At 44.8% G+C, this 18,462-nt stretch overlaps 3 protein-coding genes and 1 long non-coding RNA gene across 4 annotated transcripts in view; 2 read left to right on the top strand and 2 right to left on the bottom strand.

The window, feature by feature from the left end:
• Nucleotides 1-161: 161 nt before the first annotated feature.
• LOC122544622 (histone H4) lies at nucleotides 162-745 on the top strand. Its single transcript, XM_043683943.2, has one exon. It carries the CDS (start codon nucleotides 162-164, stop codon nucleotides 471-473), a length of 312 nt encoding a protein of 103 aa, XP_043539878.1. The 3' UTR covers nucleotides 474-745.
• Nucleotides 746-1,939: 1,194 nt separating this feature from the next.
• On the top strand, nucleotides 1,940-2,676 carry LOC148135391 (histone H3). The gene has a single exon (XM_087984721.1). The coding sequence runs from the start codon at nucleotides 1,940-1,942 to the stop codon at nucleotides 2,348-2,350; it is 411 nt and encodes a 136-aa protein (XP_087840847.1). The 3' UTR covers nucleotides 2,351-2,676.
• Nucleotides 2,677-3,395: 719 nt separating this feature from the next.
• On the bottom strand, nucleotides 3,396-4,362 carry LOC148135390 (histone H2A-like). The gene has a single exon (XM_087984751.1). It carries the CDS (start codon nucleotides 4,335-4,337, stop codon nucleotides 3,948-3,950), a length of 390 nt encoding a protein of 129 aa, XP_087840877.1. The 5' UTR covers nucleotides 4,338-4,362; the 3' UTR covers nucleotides 3,396-3,947.
• Nucleotides 4,363-11,600: 7,238 nt separating this feature from the next.
• LOC122544647 (uncharacterized) overlaps nucleotides 11,601-18,462 on the bottom strand; it is a 211,597-nt gene continuing 204,735 nt past the window's right edge. The window contains exon 3 of the long non-coding RNA XR_015755156.1: nucleotides 11,601-12,067. This is a non-coding gene — a long non-coding RNA (uncharacterized LOC122544647). The remainder of the gene's footprint in view (nucleotides 12,068-18,462) is intronic.

The following is an 18,462-nucleotide window of genomic DNA, read 5'->3' as shown; positions in this document are numbered from 1 at the left end:
TCAAAGTCATTTCCCTGCTCTGTCTGTCACTCAGTTTCCTCTCCGGACCCGCCCCTCACTCTCTCTCAGCACTTTCTCAGTCAGGTCGGGCCGGGCTGTATAAAAAAGGAAGGGGAAGCAGCTCGCCTCTCATTCGGCAGCGATTGGAGTGAAGAAGCGTGATGTCTGGAAGAGGGAAAGGAGGCAAGGGCCTGGGAAAAGGCGGAGCGAAGCGGCACCGCAAAGTGCTCCGTGATAACATCCAGGGCATCACCAAACCAGCCATCCGGCGCCTGGCTCGCCGTGGCGGGGTCAAGCGCATCTCGGGCTTGATCTACGAGGAGACCCGCGGGGTGCTGAAGGTTTTCCTGGAGAATGTGATCAGGGATGCGGTCACCTACACTGAGCACGCCAAGCGCAAGACGGTCACCGCCATGGATGTGGTGTACGCTCTGAAACGCCAGGGCCGCACTCTCTATGGATTCGGCGGCTGAGGATAAAGCGAACATTTTCCAGCGAAGCCAAAGGCTCTTTTCAGAGCCACCCAGACCCTCCGACAGAGAGCGGAGACCTGAGGACGGGGAAGGCAGCAAATTGGGAGGGGATAGTGTAACGGTTCTATAACGTGTCATTTGTCATTTTGCCCAGACATGACCCTTTCAGAAACGATACTTAAATGCTGGGACACAGCAGATGTTTTCATAGCCTGCTCTTTCCATGTGCCTGTGTTTCGGCTGATTATGAACTGGTTGAAATAAAATATCGATTCAGCTAGCTTCCGTAATTTAATCGTGGTACAATTTCAAGAGGTTTAAATCGGCGGGGTTATTTAGATTGATTCGCGGCAGGTAGACATTGGGCTGTTCAGTTTGTCTGGGCTGTTTTAAACTCCCTGAGATTCTTGTAGAGAGAGGAGGAAAACTTCTTCAAGGCAGGCATCCTTGCAAGAGGATTCGCAGTAGGGTTAAAATCAACGAGGTAAAAACAATGACTGCAGATGCTGGAAACCAGATTCTGGATTAGTGGTGCTGGAAGAGCACAGCAATTCAGGCAGCATCCGAGGACAGGCAAAATCGACGTTTCGGGCAAAAGCCCTTCATCAGGAATAAAGGCAGAGAGCCTGAAGCGTGGAAATGACCTGGGAGTTGCAGTGAGAGAGAGACTCCCTGAGATTCTTGTAGAGAGAGGAGGAAAACTTCTTCAAGGCAGGCATCCTTGCAAGAGGATTCGCAGTCGGGTTAAAATCAACGAGGTAAAAACAATGACTGCAGATGCTGGAAACCAGATTCTGGATTAGTGGTGCTGGAAGAGCACAGCAATTCAGGCAGCATCCGAGGACAGGCAAAATCGACGTTTCGGGCAAAAGCCCTTCATCAGGAATAAAGGCAGAGAGCCTGAAGCGTGGAAATAACCTGGGAGTTGCAGTGAGAGAGAGACTCCCTGAGATTCTTGTAGAGAGAGGAGGAAAACTTCTTCAAGGCAGGCATCCTTGCAAGAGGATTCGCAGTAGGGTTAAAATCAACGAGGTAAAAACAATGACTGCAGATGCTGGAAACCAGCCGTTCCTCCTGCCTGTTACAGACAGATTATGCAATCATCCCGCCTCCTATCTGCGCTGAGAGCTAACTGGGCTTTAATCGATTGCTGTAAAGTACCTGAGTTGTGGACGAGTGGCGTAATAAATCTTAATATGTTATTTGATTTCAGGGTTTGAGAGGATGAATTCGGCGGGCATTTTCAAACTGACCAACTGTCATTTCACGTTACCCAATCAGCTTCCAACAATTCTTTTCCTACCTTTTCTGTTCCTTCCGACGCTGTTTCTCTGTGGGCTGAGGGACAGGGTTGTATCCAATCCCAGCTCTAGGGCGGGCTCTCCGTTCCCTTAAACAGGCAGCACCGCAGCAGCCTCAGCATTGACAGCAGCAGCCTGTGTGTGTGTTACAGAGAGTTGGAGGGAATGGCCCGAACCAAGCAGACAGCGCGCAAATCCACCGGAGGGAAAGCTCCCCGCAAGCAGCTGGCGACCAAAGCTGCCCGCAAGAGCGCTCCGGCCACTGGCGGAGTGAAGAAGCCTCATCGCTACAGGCCCGGCACGGTGGCTCTGCGGGAGATCCGCCGCTACCAGAAATCCACCGAGCTGCTGATCCGCAAACTGCCCTTCCAGCGCCTGGTGCGAGAGATCGCTCAGGACTTCAAGACCGACCTGCGCTTCCAGAGCTCGGCGGTGATGGCCCTGCAGGAGGCCAGCGAGGCTTACCTGGTGGGGCTGTTTGAGGACACCAACCTGTGCGCCATCCACGCCAAGCGGGTCACCATCATGCCCAAAGACATCCAGCTGGCCCGCCGGATCCGCGGGGAGCGCGCCTAAGCGGAGCCTGGCCGGCCCGGCACATTCATCCCGAGAGAGAGAGAAACACAACGGCTCTTTTAAGAGCCAATAAACAACCCAGAGAGAGCAGGAAACGATGGGTTGCATTGCTATTGTAATTATAAAACCAGGAAGTAAATAGGCAATATAAGCGATATTGACATGGGCAGTGAAGTCATAACTAATGAGATCTCCCGTGTTCGCAGAATGTATTATAAAATTGTGGAATATAATTTTAACATGATATTGTGGTAGTGGATTATAAATTCTCGCGAATCTCCCTCTCTGTCTTGGTATTCATATGGCTTATTATTGGAAGAAGGGAAAGATTTGGCGCCAAGAGATCGACTTGCTACTTGCAGACATTGGTATTTTCGGAAGTGCATAGGAGCTGAGTATAGCATTAATGATGAGTCAGTTAAACAAGAAAGTCACAGATAGTGGCAACCAAGTTCCAACTACTAAGATCTCTGGTGATCGCAGATTTTGTTGTTATAGATTCTAGGATTTAAACGAATGGGGGATGACATAGAATTGGCGCCAAAAGATCAACGGCTCATTTTCAAATTTGAAAATCCCACTAACATGTAGAAAAGAGCGCGAAGTTTTACAGATGAGAACACGTTGATTTATCTATCGATTACAGAATTGTAGTTCATACAATCTCACTTTGCCCCCTTCCCTCCTTTACAGCTGGAAAACAAAACACTCGTGGGTATTTAATATGTTCTCTCTCTCTCTCTCTCTGAGAAGAAAGCCTGTCTATGAACACACTAGTGAACATAGCGCAGAGGGAAATTGGCCGCTCAATTCAGCTCTTCCTGATGCAGTTAAAGGGAATGTGAAACCAAAGTCAAACCCGATCGGGTACATTTGTCATTCTCTAAGTACAAATTCACCATGTGGCGGGGTGGGGGTGGTACGAGTGTATGCGCGCGAGTGCAAAGGGATATACGCGTACGACTGAGAGGGTGCGTGCATGCATGAGTGAGGGACAGTTTGTGTGAGCGTATGAAAGAAGGTCTCCGTGAGTGCCTGTGCGTGTACGAGTGTGTGTGCTACGCTCAAAAGCTGTAAGAATCTGAATCCATTTTCTTTAGATTCGAATCAGTCTGGCCATTGTGGCATTATCAGTTGTTCAAGTTCACTTGACAACGTAACATTTAGATGTTCTGCGATTTATATTTGTAAAAACATGGTCATTGTAAAAGATTAGAGATTAAGAAACAATCCAGGTCTTTTTTTGAATATATGGTTTCAGTTACATCACACTGAACACTTTTTTGCGAAAAATTCTGTCTTACGCTCTTATATTCTATGTGATGAAAGCTGCGAAAGCTAGTGCATACAGATAAACCTGTTGGGCTATAAGTTGGTGTTGCGTGATTTTGTACACCCCAGTCCAAAATCAGCATGTCCAAACCACAAGTATTCAAATCCAAGGCGATATTGATTGACTGATCTCCGATATAAAAGTCAAGCTTCTCCACCTTAAAAGGAAAATAAATCTGACAGAGATGACGGACTCGCTCATTTCACAGATGCTGTGAGTGGCTCTTAAAAGAGCCTTTGGTTGTCAAATTCAAGGATGGTCTCTTCACTTTTTAGCAGATCCAGCAGCAGCGGATTTCTTGGGCAGCAGCACGGCCTGGATATTAGGCAGCACCCCGCCCTGAGCGATGGTCACCCCTCCCAGCAGCTTGTTGAGCTCCTCGTCGTTGCGCACGGCCAGCTGTAGGTGCCTGGGGATGATGCGGGTCTTCTTGTTGTCCCGGGCCGCGTTGCCGGCCAGCTCCAGGATTTCAGCCGTCAGATACTCCAGCACCGCAGCCAGATAGACCGGCGCTCCGGCACCCACACGCTCAGCATAGTTACCCTTTCTCAGGAGCCTGTGAACACGGCCCACCGGGAACTGCAGGCCAGCCCGGGACGACCGAGACTTCGCCTTGGCGCGACCTTTCCCACCGCCCTTTCCTCTTCCAGACATTGTCACAAGCGCTTTCACAGAGAATGCTACACTCCGCCCACATTGCGGCCTCTTATACCTTCGGGAGGAATGGTGGGGGCGGCCGTTTCTGATTGGGAATTGGAACAACATTAGGAGGGGCTGGACAATGGGACCAATCAGATATCTGCCTCATTCCCCAATCCGAGGAGGGCGGAAAGTACCGGCGCCAAATCATCAACCGCTTTCTATCAAATTTGAAAAGCCCGCCAATTTCCAAACAAAGGAGTATGTCTTACACTAAGAAATAAGTACAAAAAAACTGAATAAGTTTAAAAAACATGAATTCGCATGTTAATTTAGGTTTAGTTTAAAAATGTGTACTTCACACGGTCTCACTCTCCCTCATTTGCCGATCTGTATCTGTCCATTTCTGATCTTGAGATTGGGTTATTTTCTAAACCTTGAGAAGAATCTGAAACAAAACAGGCCAAAGACTGCAGTCTGCAACCTGTTTTCTTTTCACATTTCAATACCACCCCGATATGCTCATAAACCAGGACACAACATTCACCGGCTCAGCATCGACACGTTTTTTTAAGTCGATATTTAAGACGACCCGCATCATGGAAATGTAAAGTAAATCAGAAGGTAAAATGAATCAACCATGAGACGGAAAGACGTGGGCAATTGTCTGCCAGGGATGAACAAACAAGATGTAAAATGACTCACTGGCGCTTGATCTGCTCTCTCCACCCCACTCCCGAATAATTTGCAAAGCACTTATTAGCACAAAAACATATAGTACAAGAAATTAAAATGCCTTATCAAGAATCACACGCAAACTAAAACAAACAACCCTTAAAGAAACGGTTCAGCTGTCTCAGGGAGGTTGTAGGTGGCTCTTAAAAGAGCCTTTGGGTCGTGGATGTGTTTTGTCTCAGTGCAATGCGGTCCTTCACTTGGAGCTGGTGTACTTGGTCACCGCCTTTGTACCCTCCGACACGGCGTGCTTGGCCAGCACCCCGAGCAGCAGCAGCCGCACGGCGGTCTGGATCTCCCGGGAGCTGATGGTGCTGCGCTTGTTGGAATGGGCCAGGCGGGAAGCCTCCCCCGCGATGCGCTCGAAAATATCGTTGATGAACGAGTTCATGATGCTCATGGCTTTGGAAGAAATGCCAGTGTCGGGGTGAACCTGCTGTAGGTTATTGCACAAAATATGGAGGCGTGGGATTGAGGGTGATTTAGCGGTTTGGTTCAGAAATTGGCTAGCTGAAAGAAGACGGAGGATGGTAGTTGATGGGAAATGTTCATCCTGTAGTTCAGTTACTAGTGGTGTACCACAAGGATTTTGTTTTGGGCCCACTGATGACCTGGGTGAGGGCGCACAAGGATGGGTTAGTAAATTTGTGGTTGACACTACAGTGGAGTTGTGGACAGTGTCGAAGGATGTTGCAAGTTACAGAGGGACACCGATCAGCTGCAGAGTTGGGCTGAGAGCTGGCAAATCGAGTTTAATGTGGAAAAGTGTGAGATGATTCACTTTGGAAGGAGCAATAGGAATAAAGAGTATTGAGCTAATGGTAAGGTTCTTGGCAGTGTAGATGAGCAGAGAGACGTCTGTGTAAATGTGCATAGATCCCTGAAAGTTGCCACCCAGGTTGATAGGGTTGTTAAGAAGGCATACGATGGTGAGCTTTTATTGGTAGAGGGATTGAGTTTTGGAACCATGAGGTAATCCTGCAGCTCTACAAAACTCTGACGTGGCCACACTTCGAAAATTGCGACCACTGCTAGTCACCACATCACAGGAAGGATGTGGAAGCTTTGGAAAGGTTTAAGAGGCGATGTTGCCTGGTCTGGAGAGAATGTTTCATGAGGAAAGGCTGAGGAATTTGAGGCTTCATTAGAGTGAAGAAGGTTGAGAGGTAACTTAATATAGACAAATAAAATAATCAGAGGGTTAGATAGTGTGGGCAGTGAGAGCCTTATTCCTCCGATGGTGATGGCTGGCACGAGGGGACATCGCTTTAAATTGAGGGGTGATAAATATAAGACAAATGTCAGAGTAGTTTCTTTCCTCAGAGTAGTAGGGGCATGGATTGTTCTGCCTGCAACTATCGTAAACTTGCCAAATTTAAGGGCATTTAAATGGATTTTGGATAAACATATTGATGAAAATGCAATAGAATACTGCGCTGACATGTTCTATTATCTCACTAAACCTTTCCTACTCCGTTGTTTCAAAATACAATTACATGATCGCATTGAGTATTTAAGAAAATGGTATTGAGTTTTCTTAGGTAAAAGAAATTACTGCAGATGCTGGAAACCAGATTCTGGATGAGTGGTGCTGGAAAAGCACAGCAGTTCAGGCAGCATCTGAGGAGCAGTAAAATTGACGTTTCGGGCAAAAGCCCTTCATCAGGAATACAGGCAGAGTGCCTGAAGGGTGGAGAGATAAATGAGAGGAGGGTGGGGGTGGGGAGAAAGTAGCATAGAGTACAATAGGTGAGTGGGGGTGGGGATGAAGGTGATAGGTCAGGGAGGAGGGTGAAGTGGATAGTTGGAAAAGAAGATAGGCAGGTAGGACAAATCATAGGGACAGTGCTGAGCTGGAAGTTTGGAACTGGGGTGAGATGAGGGAAGGGGAAATAGGAAACTGTTTAAGTCCACATTGATACCCTGGGGTTGAAGTGTTCCGAGGCAGAAGATGAGGCGTTCTTCCTCCAGGCGTCGGGTGGTGAGGGAGCGGCGGTGAAGGAGGCCCAGGACCTCCATGACCTCGGCAGAGTGGGAGGGAGAGTTGAAATGTTGGGCCACAGGGCGGTGTGGCTGATTGGAGCGGGTGTCCCAGAGATGTTCCCTAAAGCGCTCTGCTAGGAGGCGTCCAGTCTCCCCAGTGTAGAGGAGACCGCATCGTGAGCAACGGACACAACAAATGATATTGGTGGATGTGCAGGTAAAACTTTGATGGATGTGAAAGACTCCTTTAGGACCTTGCATGGAGGTGAGAGAGGTGTGGGTGCAGGTTTTGCAATTCCTGCTGTGGCAGGGGAAGGTGCCAGGATGGGAGGGTGGGTTGTAGGGAGGCGTGGACCTGACAAGGTAGTCACGGAAGGAGTGGTCTTTGCGGAAGGTGGAAAGGGGTAGGGAGGGAAATATATCCCTGGTGATGGGTCCGTTTGGAGGTGGCGGAAATGTCGGCGGATGATTTGGTTTATGTGAAGGTTGGTAGGGTGGAAGGTGAGCACCGGGGGGGGGGGCGGAGGGAGGGAGTTCTGTCCTTGTTACGGTTGGAGGGGTGGTCTGAGGCGGAGGTGCGGGATGTGGACGAGGTGCTTTGGAGGGCATCTTTAACCACGTGGGAAGGGAAATTGTGGTTTCTAAAGAAGGAGGCCATCTGGGGTGTTCTGTAGTGGAACTGGTTGTCCTGGGAGAAATTGGGAATATGGGATGGCATTTTTGCAGGAGGTAGGGTGGGAAGAGGTGTAAGCTGTGGGAGTCGGTGGGTTTGTAAAAAATGTCGGTGTCAAGTCGGTCGTCATTAATGGAAATGGAGAGGTCCAGGAAGGGGAGGGAGGTGTCAGAGATGGTCCAGATAAATTTAAGGTGAGGGTGGAATGTGTTGGTGAAGTTGATGAATTGCTCAACCTCCTCACGGGAGCATGAGGTCGCGCCAATGCAGTCATCAATTTAGCGGAGGAAGAGGTGGGGAGTGGTGCCGGTGTAATTACAGAAGATGGACTGTTCTACGTAGCCAAAAAAGAGACAGGCATAGCTGGGGCCCATACGTGCGCCCATGGCTACCCCTTTGGTCTGGAGGAAGTGGGAGGATTCGAAGGAGAAATTGTTAAGGGTGAGGACCAGTTCGGCCAAACGAATGAGAGTGTCGGTGGAAGGGTACTGTTGGGGACGTCGGGAGAGGAAGAAACAGAGGGCTTAGAGGCCCTGGTCATGGCGGATGGAGGTGTAGAGGGACTGGATATCCATGGTGAAGATGAGGCGTTGGGGGCCAGAGAAATGGAAGTCTTGGAGGAGGTGAAGGACATGGGTAGTGTCTCGAACTTATGTGGGGAGCTCCTGGACTCGGGGGGGATAGGACAGTGTCGAGGTAGGTAGAAATGAGTTCAGTGGGGCAGGAGCATGCTGAGACAATGGGTCAGTCAGGGTGGCCAGGCTTGTGGATCTTGGGAAGGAGGTAGAACCGGGCAGTGCGGGGTGCCCGGACTATGAGGTTGGAAGCTGTGGGTGGGAGATCTCCTGAGGTGATGAGTTTTCTTGTATTTTATAACAGACTTCATAGGAATGCAGGGCTATTTGTAGAACATGAAAGTTACTTTGATACAATGGCACAAGAAGTCTTTTTGATGAAGATAGAGTCATAATAAATCTGTTCCTACAAGTTGGAGAAATGGAGAATGATGTTGTGCTAAAGGTGGGGATGGCAACTCCTCTGCAACCATTATACATTGATGGAAATGGGATGCTGTCTGAATGGGAGTAGAATTGTTAGCTGGATGTTTCTGACTGCTGTAGACCACAGTGACTTCATGTGAGAGTGATACTTCATTTTGATTGTATCATTTTCTGTTGCCTGCAGTGTATATGGAAACTCCATAACTGTTAGTCCGACTCTGCAGTTATGATGTTTGTATTTTGAACTAATTTTGAATGAGGCAGTTGCTGTGTGCATGCCGACAGTAATGATTCTCTATTATCAGGAAAAAAAAACAAATTCCTGGAGAAAATCCGTTCTGAATAACAGTCACTGGCCCCAAAACATTAACTCTGCTTTCTGTCAACAGATGCTGCCAGACATGCTGGATTTTCTTTCAGCAATTTCAGCTTTTGTTTCTAGCCTCTAGCATCTGCAGTTTTATTTGTCAGGCTTTGACAGAGAATGGGTGTTTGGAATTCATGTGACTGGATGTGACAACTATTCATTAAAGGGTTAACTCTGTCCTGCCCAAAAACTAATAAATTAATAACACTGTTTCATCCTGTAAATTGGTGACTTTTGTCTGATTTCCTTCTATTTCTGTATTTAACATCTATGTTATATATGGTTTTGAAATAATGTTACAGTCTGATTTTCTTTTCCATCTTGATTTTAACTTTAAAAATGTCACATTAAATGGAGATTCAATGCCTTTCCCAGGCATCTATTTCAGATAAGAATTCAGTCTAAACCCCTTGAAAAATGCTGTACATATCGATGGGCTTGACAATATTAGGCAAGAACTATCAAAAGCTGATTGACAGATGTTCGCAGTTAAATGGATGGCTTGAAATGGGAAACCTTCAAAAATGAAATAACAAGAGTCCAGGGACAGTCTGTTCCTGTTAGGGTGAACGGCAAGCTGGAAAGTGGAGGGAATACTTGATGACGGAGAAATTGAGGTTTTGGTTAAGAGAAAGAAGGAAACATATGTCAGGTATAGACAGCAGAGATTGAGTGAATCCTTAGAAGAAGAAAAGACAGCGGGAGTACTTAAGAGGGAAATCAGGAGGGCAAAAAGGGGACATGAGATAGTTCTGGCCAATAATTTTAAGGAGATTCCCAAGGGATTTTATGAATACATTAAGGACAAAAGGGTAAGGAGGGAGAGATTAGGGCCTCTCAAAGATCAGCAAGGCAGCCTTTGTGTGGAGCTGCAGAAGTTGGGAGAAGATTCTAAATGAGTATTTTCCATCACTGTTTACTGTGGAGAAGGACATGGAAGATATGCAATGTGGGGAAATAGATGGTGACATTTCGTAAAATGTCCATATTACAGATGAAGTAGTATTGTATATGTATTGAAATGCATCAAGGTGGAAAACTCCCCAGGGCCTGATCAGACATACTCTAGAATTCTGTGGGAAGTTACGGAAGTGATTGCTGAGATTATTTTTTATAATCGATAGTCACAGGTTAGATTTGATTAGATTAGATTACTTACAGTGTGGAAACAGGCCCTTCGGCCCAACACGTCCACACCGCCCCGCCGAAGCGCAACCCACCCAGACCCCTACATTTACCCCTTACCTAACACTAGGGGCAATTTAGCATGGTCAATTCACCTAACCTGCACATCTGGTGAGGTGCCAGAAGACTAGAGGTTGGCTAACATGGTGCTAGAATTTATGGAAAGTGGTAAGGAAAATCCAGGGAACTTTAGGCTGGTGAGCCTGCCATCAGTGTTGGCAAGATGTTGGAGGGAATCCTGAGGGAGAGAACTTACACGTATTTCGACATTCAAGGACCGATTCGGGACAGTGAAGATGGTTTTGTGCATGGGAAACCATGATACTCAAACTAATTTGAGGTTTTTGAATAAGTAAAGAAGAGAATTTCCCCATGGAGACTGGTTAGCAAGGTTAGATCTCATGGAATACAGGGAGAGCTCACCATTTCGATACAGACCTGGCTCAAAGATAGAAGACAGAGGATGGTAAAGGAGGGTTGTTTTTAAGACTGGAGGCCTGCGACCAGTGAAGTGCTACAAGGATCGGTGCTGGGTCCACTATTTTTTGTTGTTTATATAAATGCTTTGGATGTAAACATAGGATGTATAGTAAGTAAATTTGCAGATGACACCAAAATTGCAGTGTAGTGGACAGCGAAAAAAGTTACCTCAGATTAGAATAGGATCTTGATCAGATGGGCCAATGGGCTGAGGAGTGGCAGATGGAGTTTAAATCAGATAAATGAGAGGTGGTATATTTTGGGAAAGCAAATTTTAGCAGGACTTATGTTTTTAATGTGAAGCTCCTAGGGAGTATTGCTGAACAAAGAGACTTTGGAGTGCAGGTGCATAGTTCCTTGAATGTAGAGTCGCAGGTAGATAGGATATTGAAGAAGGCATTTGGTATGCTTTCCATTATTGGTCAGAGTTTTGAGTACATGTTGCGGCTGTACAGGACATTGGTTAGGCCACTGTTGGAATATTGCATAAAGTTCTGGTCTCCTTCCTATCAGAAGGATGCTGTGAAACTTGAAAGGGTTCAGAAAAGATTAACAAGGATGTTGCCAGGGTTGGAGAATTTAAGTTAGAAGGAGAGGCTGAACAGGCTGGGGCTGTTTTCCCTGGAGCGTCAGAGGCTGAGGAGTGACCTTATAGAGGTTTATAAAATCAAGAGGGGCATGGATAGGTTAAATAAACAAGGTATTTTCCCTGGGGTGGGGAGTCCAGAACTGGAGGGCATAGGTTTCGGGTGAGAGGTGCCTTTTAAATCTTGCCCCTAAGGGGAAACATTTTTATGCAGGTGGTGGTGTGTGTATGGAATGAGCTGCCAGAGGAAGTGGTGGAGGCTGGAACAATTCCAACATTTAAAGGCATCTGTAAGCGTGCATGAATAGGAACGGTTTAGAGGGAGATGGGCCAAGTGCTGGCGAACGGCACTAGTGCTGCCAAATGGGAGGTGATTATTTTTGAATATCTGATTGGCATGGATGAGTCAGACCGAATGGTCTGTTTCTGTGCTGTGCATCTCTATAACTCTATGGCTGTGAATTATAACAATTATTGGCAAATGGGGTGATGTACATAAAGAATGGAGAGAGAGAAAAAAAAATGTAATTCCTCCGAGGTAGTTGACTCTTGATTTGAAAATTTTTCTCTAGAAACTGAGTCAACGTGTGTCTAATTCAATCTGCTCTGTAACTGTGGAAAGGATGTTCTTCAGTCTGACTGCAGTAACATACCTGTTGTTTTTTAGAAGGAACTGATCACACTTAGCTTTGTACCAAGGACATATTACACTATCTTGGTCCTTCAAGTAATTGTCTGGAGGAAGACAGAAGAGACATCATCTGTAAATCAACATTAAGTCAATGAAATAATTTAATAATCATTAGGCTGTTTTTCCTTCAAGACAGCAATTCCAACAGGACCACAGGGCTGATTCTATTCTTGGCCTGATCTGCTCTTTAGTGATTGTATCAAAATATTTTGTACCAATTCACTGAGAACCAATACTAACCAACACCTCTACAAATGGGATAATCTGATGCCAGTGTGTGTCTGGATATGACAGTTTCCTTATCTAGCCATACCTGTCAGTTCCTCCTCAATGAATGTGTGAGAACAATTATCAAGATGTACCTGTTAAATGCTGCTCTGTGAATATCTGAGTGATAATTACAATCAGTATAATCTGTGCATACATGTGAGTGAATGCAGCTATGAATCTGTCCCTGTCACTCTCTGGTAAATATATTTACATTTTCTCATCAAAAAGACAAATAGGGACAGACTGATAACTACACTCATACATTCACAGAACATAAACCGACAGGTGCAGATTGATAACTGAACTCATGTATCCACATAGAGGAAACTGCCAGGGACTGGTTGATAAATAGATTTCATTCATTTTCAATAAATAGAATCAGTCCCTATGTGTTTCTCTGATGTGGATATGAGAGTTTAATTATCAATATATACCTGTCAGTTTCTGCCCAGCGAATATACATACCAATCTGTCCCTAACAGTTTCTGCTGTGTGTCGGAGTGCAGTTGTCAACCTGAACCTGTCAGTTTCAGCTATGATAATGTGAGTTTCGATATTAGTCTTGACCTGTCAGTTTCTGCTGTATGAATATTAAATGTAGTCATCAATTTGTTCCCAGTTTATTCTGTGAGAATGTAGATATTGATCTCTACCTGTTACCTTAAGCTATATCAATATGTGAGTGCAATTATCAGTGTCTGTCAGGTTTTGCTATTTGACCCCAGAGTATCATTGTCGATCTGTTTCTACTATGTCAATGTGACAATGTAGATACCAATCTGTCCCTGTCAGTTTCTTTCCTGTTAATATGTGAATACAGGGATTGATCAGTACCCATCAGCTTCTGCTCTGTGAATGTGGCTGTATTAATTAGACTAGCTGTCAGTTTCAGAAATGTGAATGTGGGAATACAGTTATCACTCTCGACCTGTCAATTTCTTCTTTGTCAAAATGAGTGTAACTGTCAATCTGTATCTTTCAGACTCTGCTGTTTGAAGACATAAATATAGTTATCAATCTGTAGCTGTCAGTTTCTGCTTGGTGAATATGTTTGTGTAATTGCCAATTCTTCCAGTTTCTACTATATGAATGTGTGAGCTGAGATTTCATCTGTCGCAATCAGTTTCTGCTTTGTGACTGTGAGAGATCAGTTATCAATCTTTCCCTGTCAGGCTCTGTAGTGTCAGTGTTTGAGTGTATTTATTAATCTTTCCCTGTCAGTTTGTGTGACTGTAGTTATCAACTTGTACCTCTCAGATTCTACTTTATGAATATATAAGTATAGTTATCCATTTGATTTGATCTGATTATTGTTACATGCACTGAGATACAATGGAAAGTATTGTTTTGTGCACTTTACAGGCAGATAATATCATACAAAATGCATCAGGGTAATAGAACAGAATCTGCAATACAGTATTAAAGCTGCAAAGAGAGAGATTAATGTTAAAATTTGAGCGAGATTAGAGTGGTGCTGGAAAGGCACAGCAGGTCAGACAGCATCCGAGGTGCATTATGGATAGAATGTAGGTGTTCTGCAAGGTGGACACCAAATCTACATTCAGTTTCCCCAACATAGAGGAGACCACATTGTGTGCATTTTCCTTTCCACCGTCAGTTCTGAGGACCAGTCACTAGACCTGAAATGCTGCCACACCTGTGAATTTTCCACTAATTTCTGTTTTGTTATCAATCTCTGTCAGTTTCTCCTCTGTGAATATGTGAGTGTCGTTATCAAAGTTTACACGTCAATTTAGGTGATTTGAAATTGGGAGCATAATCAATCTATTCATGTCAGTTTCTGCTTTATGAATATGAGAGTGTAGTTATCAATCTTTTTCCGAAATTTACTACCACCTGCATGTGTGAGTTATTAACCAACCTGTCCCCGTCAGATTCTGCTTTGTGCACCTGAGAGTGCAGTTACTAATTTGTATCTACCAGCTTCTTGTTTATAAATATGCATATTCATTTATCATACTGTACCTGTCAGGTTTTGCTATGCGAATGTGTTAGTCTAGTTATCAACCTGTACATGTCGTATGTGTATGTGCATGATTATTGTTCTCTCCCTTTCAGTTTCTGCAATGTGAATATGAGAAAGCAGAAATCAATCGATGTCTGTCAGTTTCAGTTGTGTCCATACCAGAGTTTAGGACTTGATGTATATCTGTGACAGCAGTTCTTAGGGTGTTGTGATTGGGCCTTAAACTCATATGCATTTTGTGATTTATAACTCAATCACAGAATTGGTATGGACATTCAGCCTGTTGTGTCTGTGCTGGGACAATCGATTTTTTATCTGTTCTTCATACTAGTTTGTACTAACTGTTTGGCATTCTGAACTTCATCCACTCACTGCCAGTGTCTCAGTGTAAATGCCAATTTGAGATTAGTTCTGCAGTTATCGGCCTTTGAATACCTATAGTACCACTTTTGCTCTGTGTGCAACAGTGACGAGTCGAGTATATGGATGCCATTCTCTTTCTACGTTCAGTTGTGTTTTTTCAGGCAGCATGTAGGATAAACCAGTTCAATGTTCGCTAAACCTGTGTGATTGAGGGATTAATGTTGGTTCAATACTTACTTTTGCAAAGAATTTGAATTTTACCGTATTAAATATCAGGTTTAATTTTACATTTTGTGTGTGCAGTTGCTGCTTGGCACTGCAATAATGTAATATCTAACACTAACATCTTCAGAAGTGATTAATAATTTGGTCAGTCAATTTATGACTGTCCATATCTGGAAGTACTTGTTGGCCTAATTTGCATATTTCTCCCTTTAAACATTAACTGGCTAAATGTGAGTGAGTTTTCTGTTGTGTTGCCAATCTGTATCACTTTGAAGAGTGGTACTGGTCAATATCACACCGACATTGTATGTCTCTTTGTGTTTCCAGTCCTGCATGTCATAACCTATGCAATTTATGAGGTGGGTTTAATGTCTTATCAATCAGTGTTTCATACATTAAAAAGTGTGGAAATGCTTCTGCATTACTCAGGCCTTCAACCAGAACGGGAGTGTGGATAAAGTGTATTTTCATCAACACCAGGCTGAGAAACAGACAGAGACAGATGTGTAAGCACATGTGTGAATGGGCTTTAAGCATCTTCTCTCAAAGTATCCTCTATTGATAAGGCTTGACCAAGAGGTGCATTTGGAATTTACATCGTTTGATTATTGTCTTTGCACAGGACAACTATTTACCAAAAGAATAAATTTGTCCTGCTCAGTTACTCAATGTCCAACTTTGCTTCTATATCTGCACTCAATATCAACTTCATATATACTTGTTCTCACCATGATTGATTATTGATTATAAATTTAAAAATGCCTATTCTACACATGGAGTTAATGCAGCTTAAATGTATATCTATTACAAGCATATAGTCTAACCTGCTCTAATCTTATGAATGATAATTGGCTTTGAATAATGGAATTTACTGTCACTGAGGTGGTATGCATTGAGAACAGGGTGAAATAATATAGATTTATATATCATCAGTTGTGTTTAACTCTTGGATTGAATGTGTACTTCTGGAAATTGAGCTCAATGTGTGTCTGACTCAATCCACTCAGAGGAAAGGATATTCTCCTCTCCGACAGTGGTAACATACCTGCTGATTGTGAGAAGCAGCTGGTCACACTTGGATTAATCCATCAAATATTTGCCTGGAGAAAGACAAAAGAGAGACCTCCTGTACATCACTAGCAGCTGAGTAGGAAGACATCAAATGATCAATGCAATATTCAGGTCATGATCATTATAATTCTTTGTTTTTGAACAAGGTAAGGTGAACAGTGCAGATCCTGGTTCCACTCGAGACCTGAGCTCCTTCCAGTCTTTTTCTATTTTCGAAATTCAAAAACATTTTACTAAGATAAAAATAAACTTACCAAGAAATGCACGGCTCCACAAATGGAATGATTACACAGTTCAATATCCAACTCCCAATACACCAACTGTTGAAAGACGAACACTGGGCACGATTTCACACACTTTGAGACGATTCCCGGTGCCTGCTATATTTATCCTTCACAGGGTTATTACATTTGTTTCTGCTGTCCTTTATTTCAATGTCTATTCGCAACAAACAGCGGGAAATAGAAGCCAAACAATGAATTTCCATCAGCGTTTAGGGGATTAAAACCCACAAGAATGACCCACAGCAGCTTCTTCCCGCTCTGCCTCCCTCAGCAGGCCCACACACAGCCCGAGAAAGGTCTCTCTCTTCCCCCCAGCCCGCTCACTCCAAGTTCCGGGACCAGTTCCTGCTCCGCTCGGCCTCTTACAAACAGCCCCCGGTTCTCCCTGAACTCACCCCGAATCAGTCCCGGTCTCGGAGCCCCCTCTGTGTCCCAGGCTCCCATCCCGATGTGCTGCTGGAAGGAGCCTGCTGTACCCTCGCTTCCCTGGGCGCTGATCTCTCCATTGCGGTCTGTTTCAAACAAACCTCTTGCACTCACTGAGTAGATGCCCCTCAATGGCAGCGCTGGGGGAGGGCCTCACGCATGCGCTCCTCTGGAACAATAAGCAGGGGGAGTGGAGCAGCATTGCGCATGCGCTACTCTCCTAATGCCTCTCAGAAACAAACATCAATTGGTCATTTCTGAAAATGTATTGCTGGAAAAAGCGCAGCATGTCAGGCAGCATCCAATGAGCATTTGGTCATTTCCCCAATTCCCCTTTCACCCAGTTTGACGAAAGAAGCTGGGGTTTGGGGGAAACGGCAAGGAACGTTTCAAACTGGGACATTGTCCCTTTATGAAGCTCCAGTGCATCTCATTCCTGGGTCATGTTGATAACTCCTCCCTCCGGCTCTCTCACAATCTGATCAGGGAACGGAGAAACTGGAGGCCACTTGGCCCGTCCCCTATGTTCCCCTATTCGATAACGTATGGTCAGATCGAATGTTAACTGTGGTATTTAATCCTGTTGACAAATATTAACTCTTTGCCCAAAGTAACATACAGATGGAATAAGTGGAATATTCTTACAAAGGCAGAAAATAACTGATGGAGAGAGTCTTCCATCACAGTGTCAGTGCTTCTTTCTGGGTCAGGATGCCCGTGGAAAAGTCAGACCAGGTGTGCAACAACACCTCTGGGACTCAATTTAGTTTGTCGTTTATGACAGATTTTAGTGTCAGGTATGCTGCAGACAGAAACCTTGTGATGTATTGTACGCCAGCTGTTTTTGTTTATTCACTCCTGGAATGTGGATGTCGCTGGCTGAGCCAAACATTTATTCTCCATCCCTTTGAGAAGGGGGTGGTCAGCGATCTCCAGGAACAGCTGTTGTCCATGTGCTGCCCACAATGTCATGAACAGGGAGTTCCAGGGTCTTGATCCAGTGACAGTGAAAGAAAGTGATTTTATTTCCAAGTCAGCATGGTGAGTGTCTTGGGAGGGGAACTTGTCCGATTTCAAGGTGGTGTTCCCTGACATCAGCTGCCTTTATCCTTTTAGATGGAAGTAGTCGCGATTTGGAAGGTCTTCCTTTTACAAATTACAAAACTAAAATCTCTTTGTCAGCGGCACAGACAGACGTCTCCCCGGCCGATAGTGAGAAATTAGAACAGTGTGTTGCCTCCCTGGTGCCAGAATCAAGGATATCTTGGAGAGAGTGCAGGATATTCATAAAGGGGAGTACAGATTGGAAATAACTACATGGGAAGGGAAAGGGATGAGATTTCGAAGGAACAATAAGGAAGAGAGGCAAGAATTTAGAAAGGAGGTCCTCTCCGGTAATAATATCTAGATTACTCCCGCTGCTACGAGCAAGTGAGGGAAGGAATAAAATGATAGAGCAGAGGAATGCCCAACTCAGGAGCTGTTGCTGGGGGGAGGTGTTCCCATTTTTGGATCATTGGAATATCTTCTGGGGAAGAAATGACAGGTATAAAAAGGAAGCATTGCACCTGAATTGGAAGGGATCTAATATACTGGTAGGGACATTTCCTTGAGCTGCTGGGGAGGGGTTAAACTGGTAAGGTGTGGGGGTGGGGGGAGGTCAGTGGGAACCAGGGAGATAGTGAAAAAAAGAGATCAATCTGAGACTGGTAATCAGTAAGTCAAACACCCATGGCCGACAGGAACATAGCAGAGACTGAGATAGGATTGATAATTTAAATTGCATTTATTTCAGTGCAAGAGGCCTAACAGG

This window comes from Chiloscyllium plagiosum, unplaced genomic scaffold (assembly GCF_037043375.1).
Source record: "Chiloscyllium plagiosum isolate Xiang-an unplaced genomic scaffold, Cpla_swu_hap1 HiC_scaffold_49, whole genome shotgun sequence".
NCBI lineage: Eukaryota > Metazoa > Chordata > Chondrichthyes > Orectolobiformes > Hemiscylliidae > Chiloscyllium > Chiloscyllium plagiosum.
Note: the sequence above shows the minus strand (reverse complement) of the source record. Positions and strands in the feature narration are given on the sequence as shown.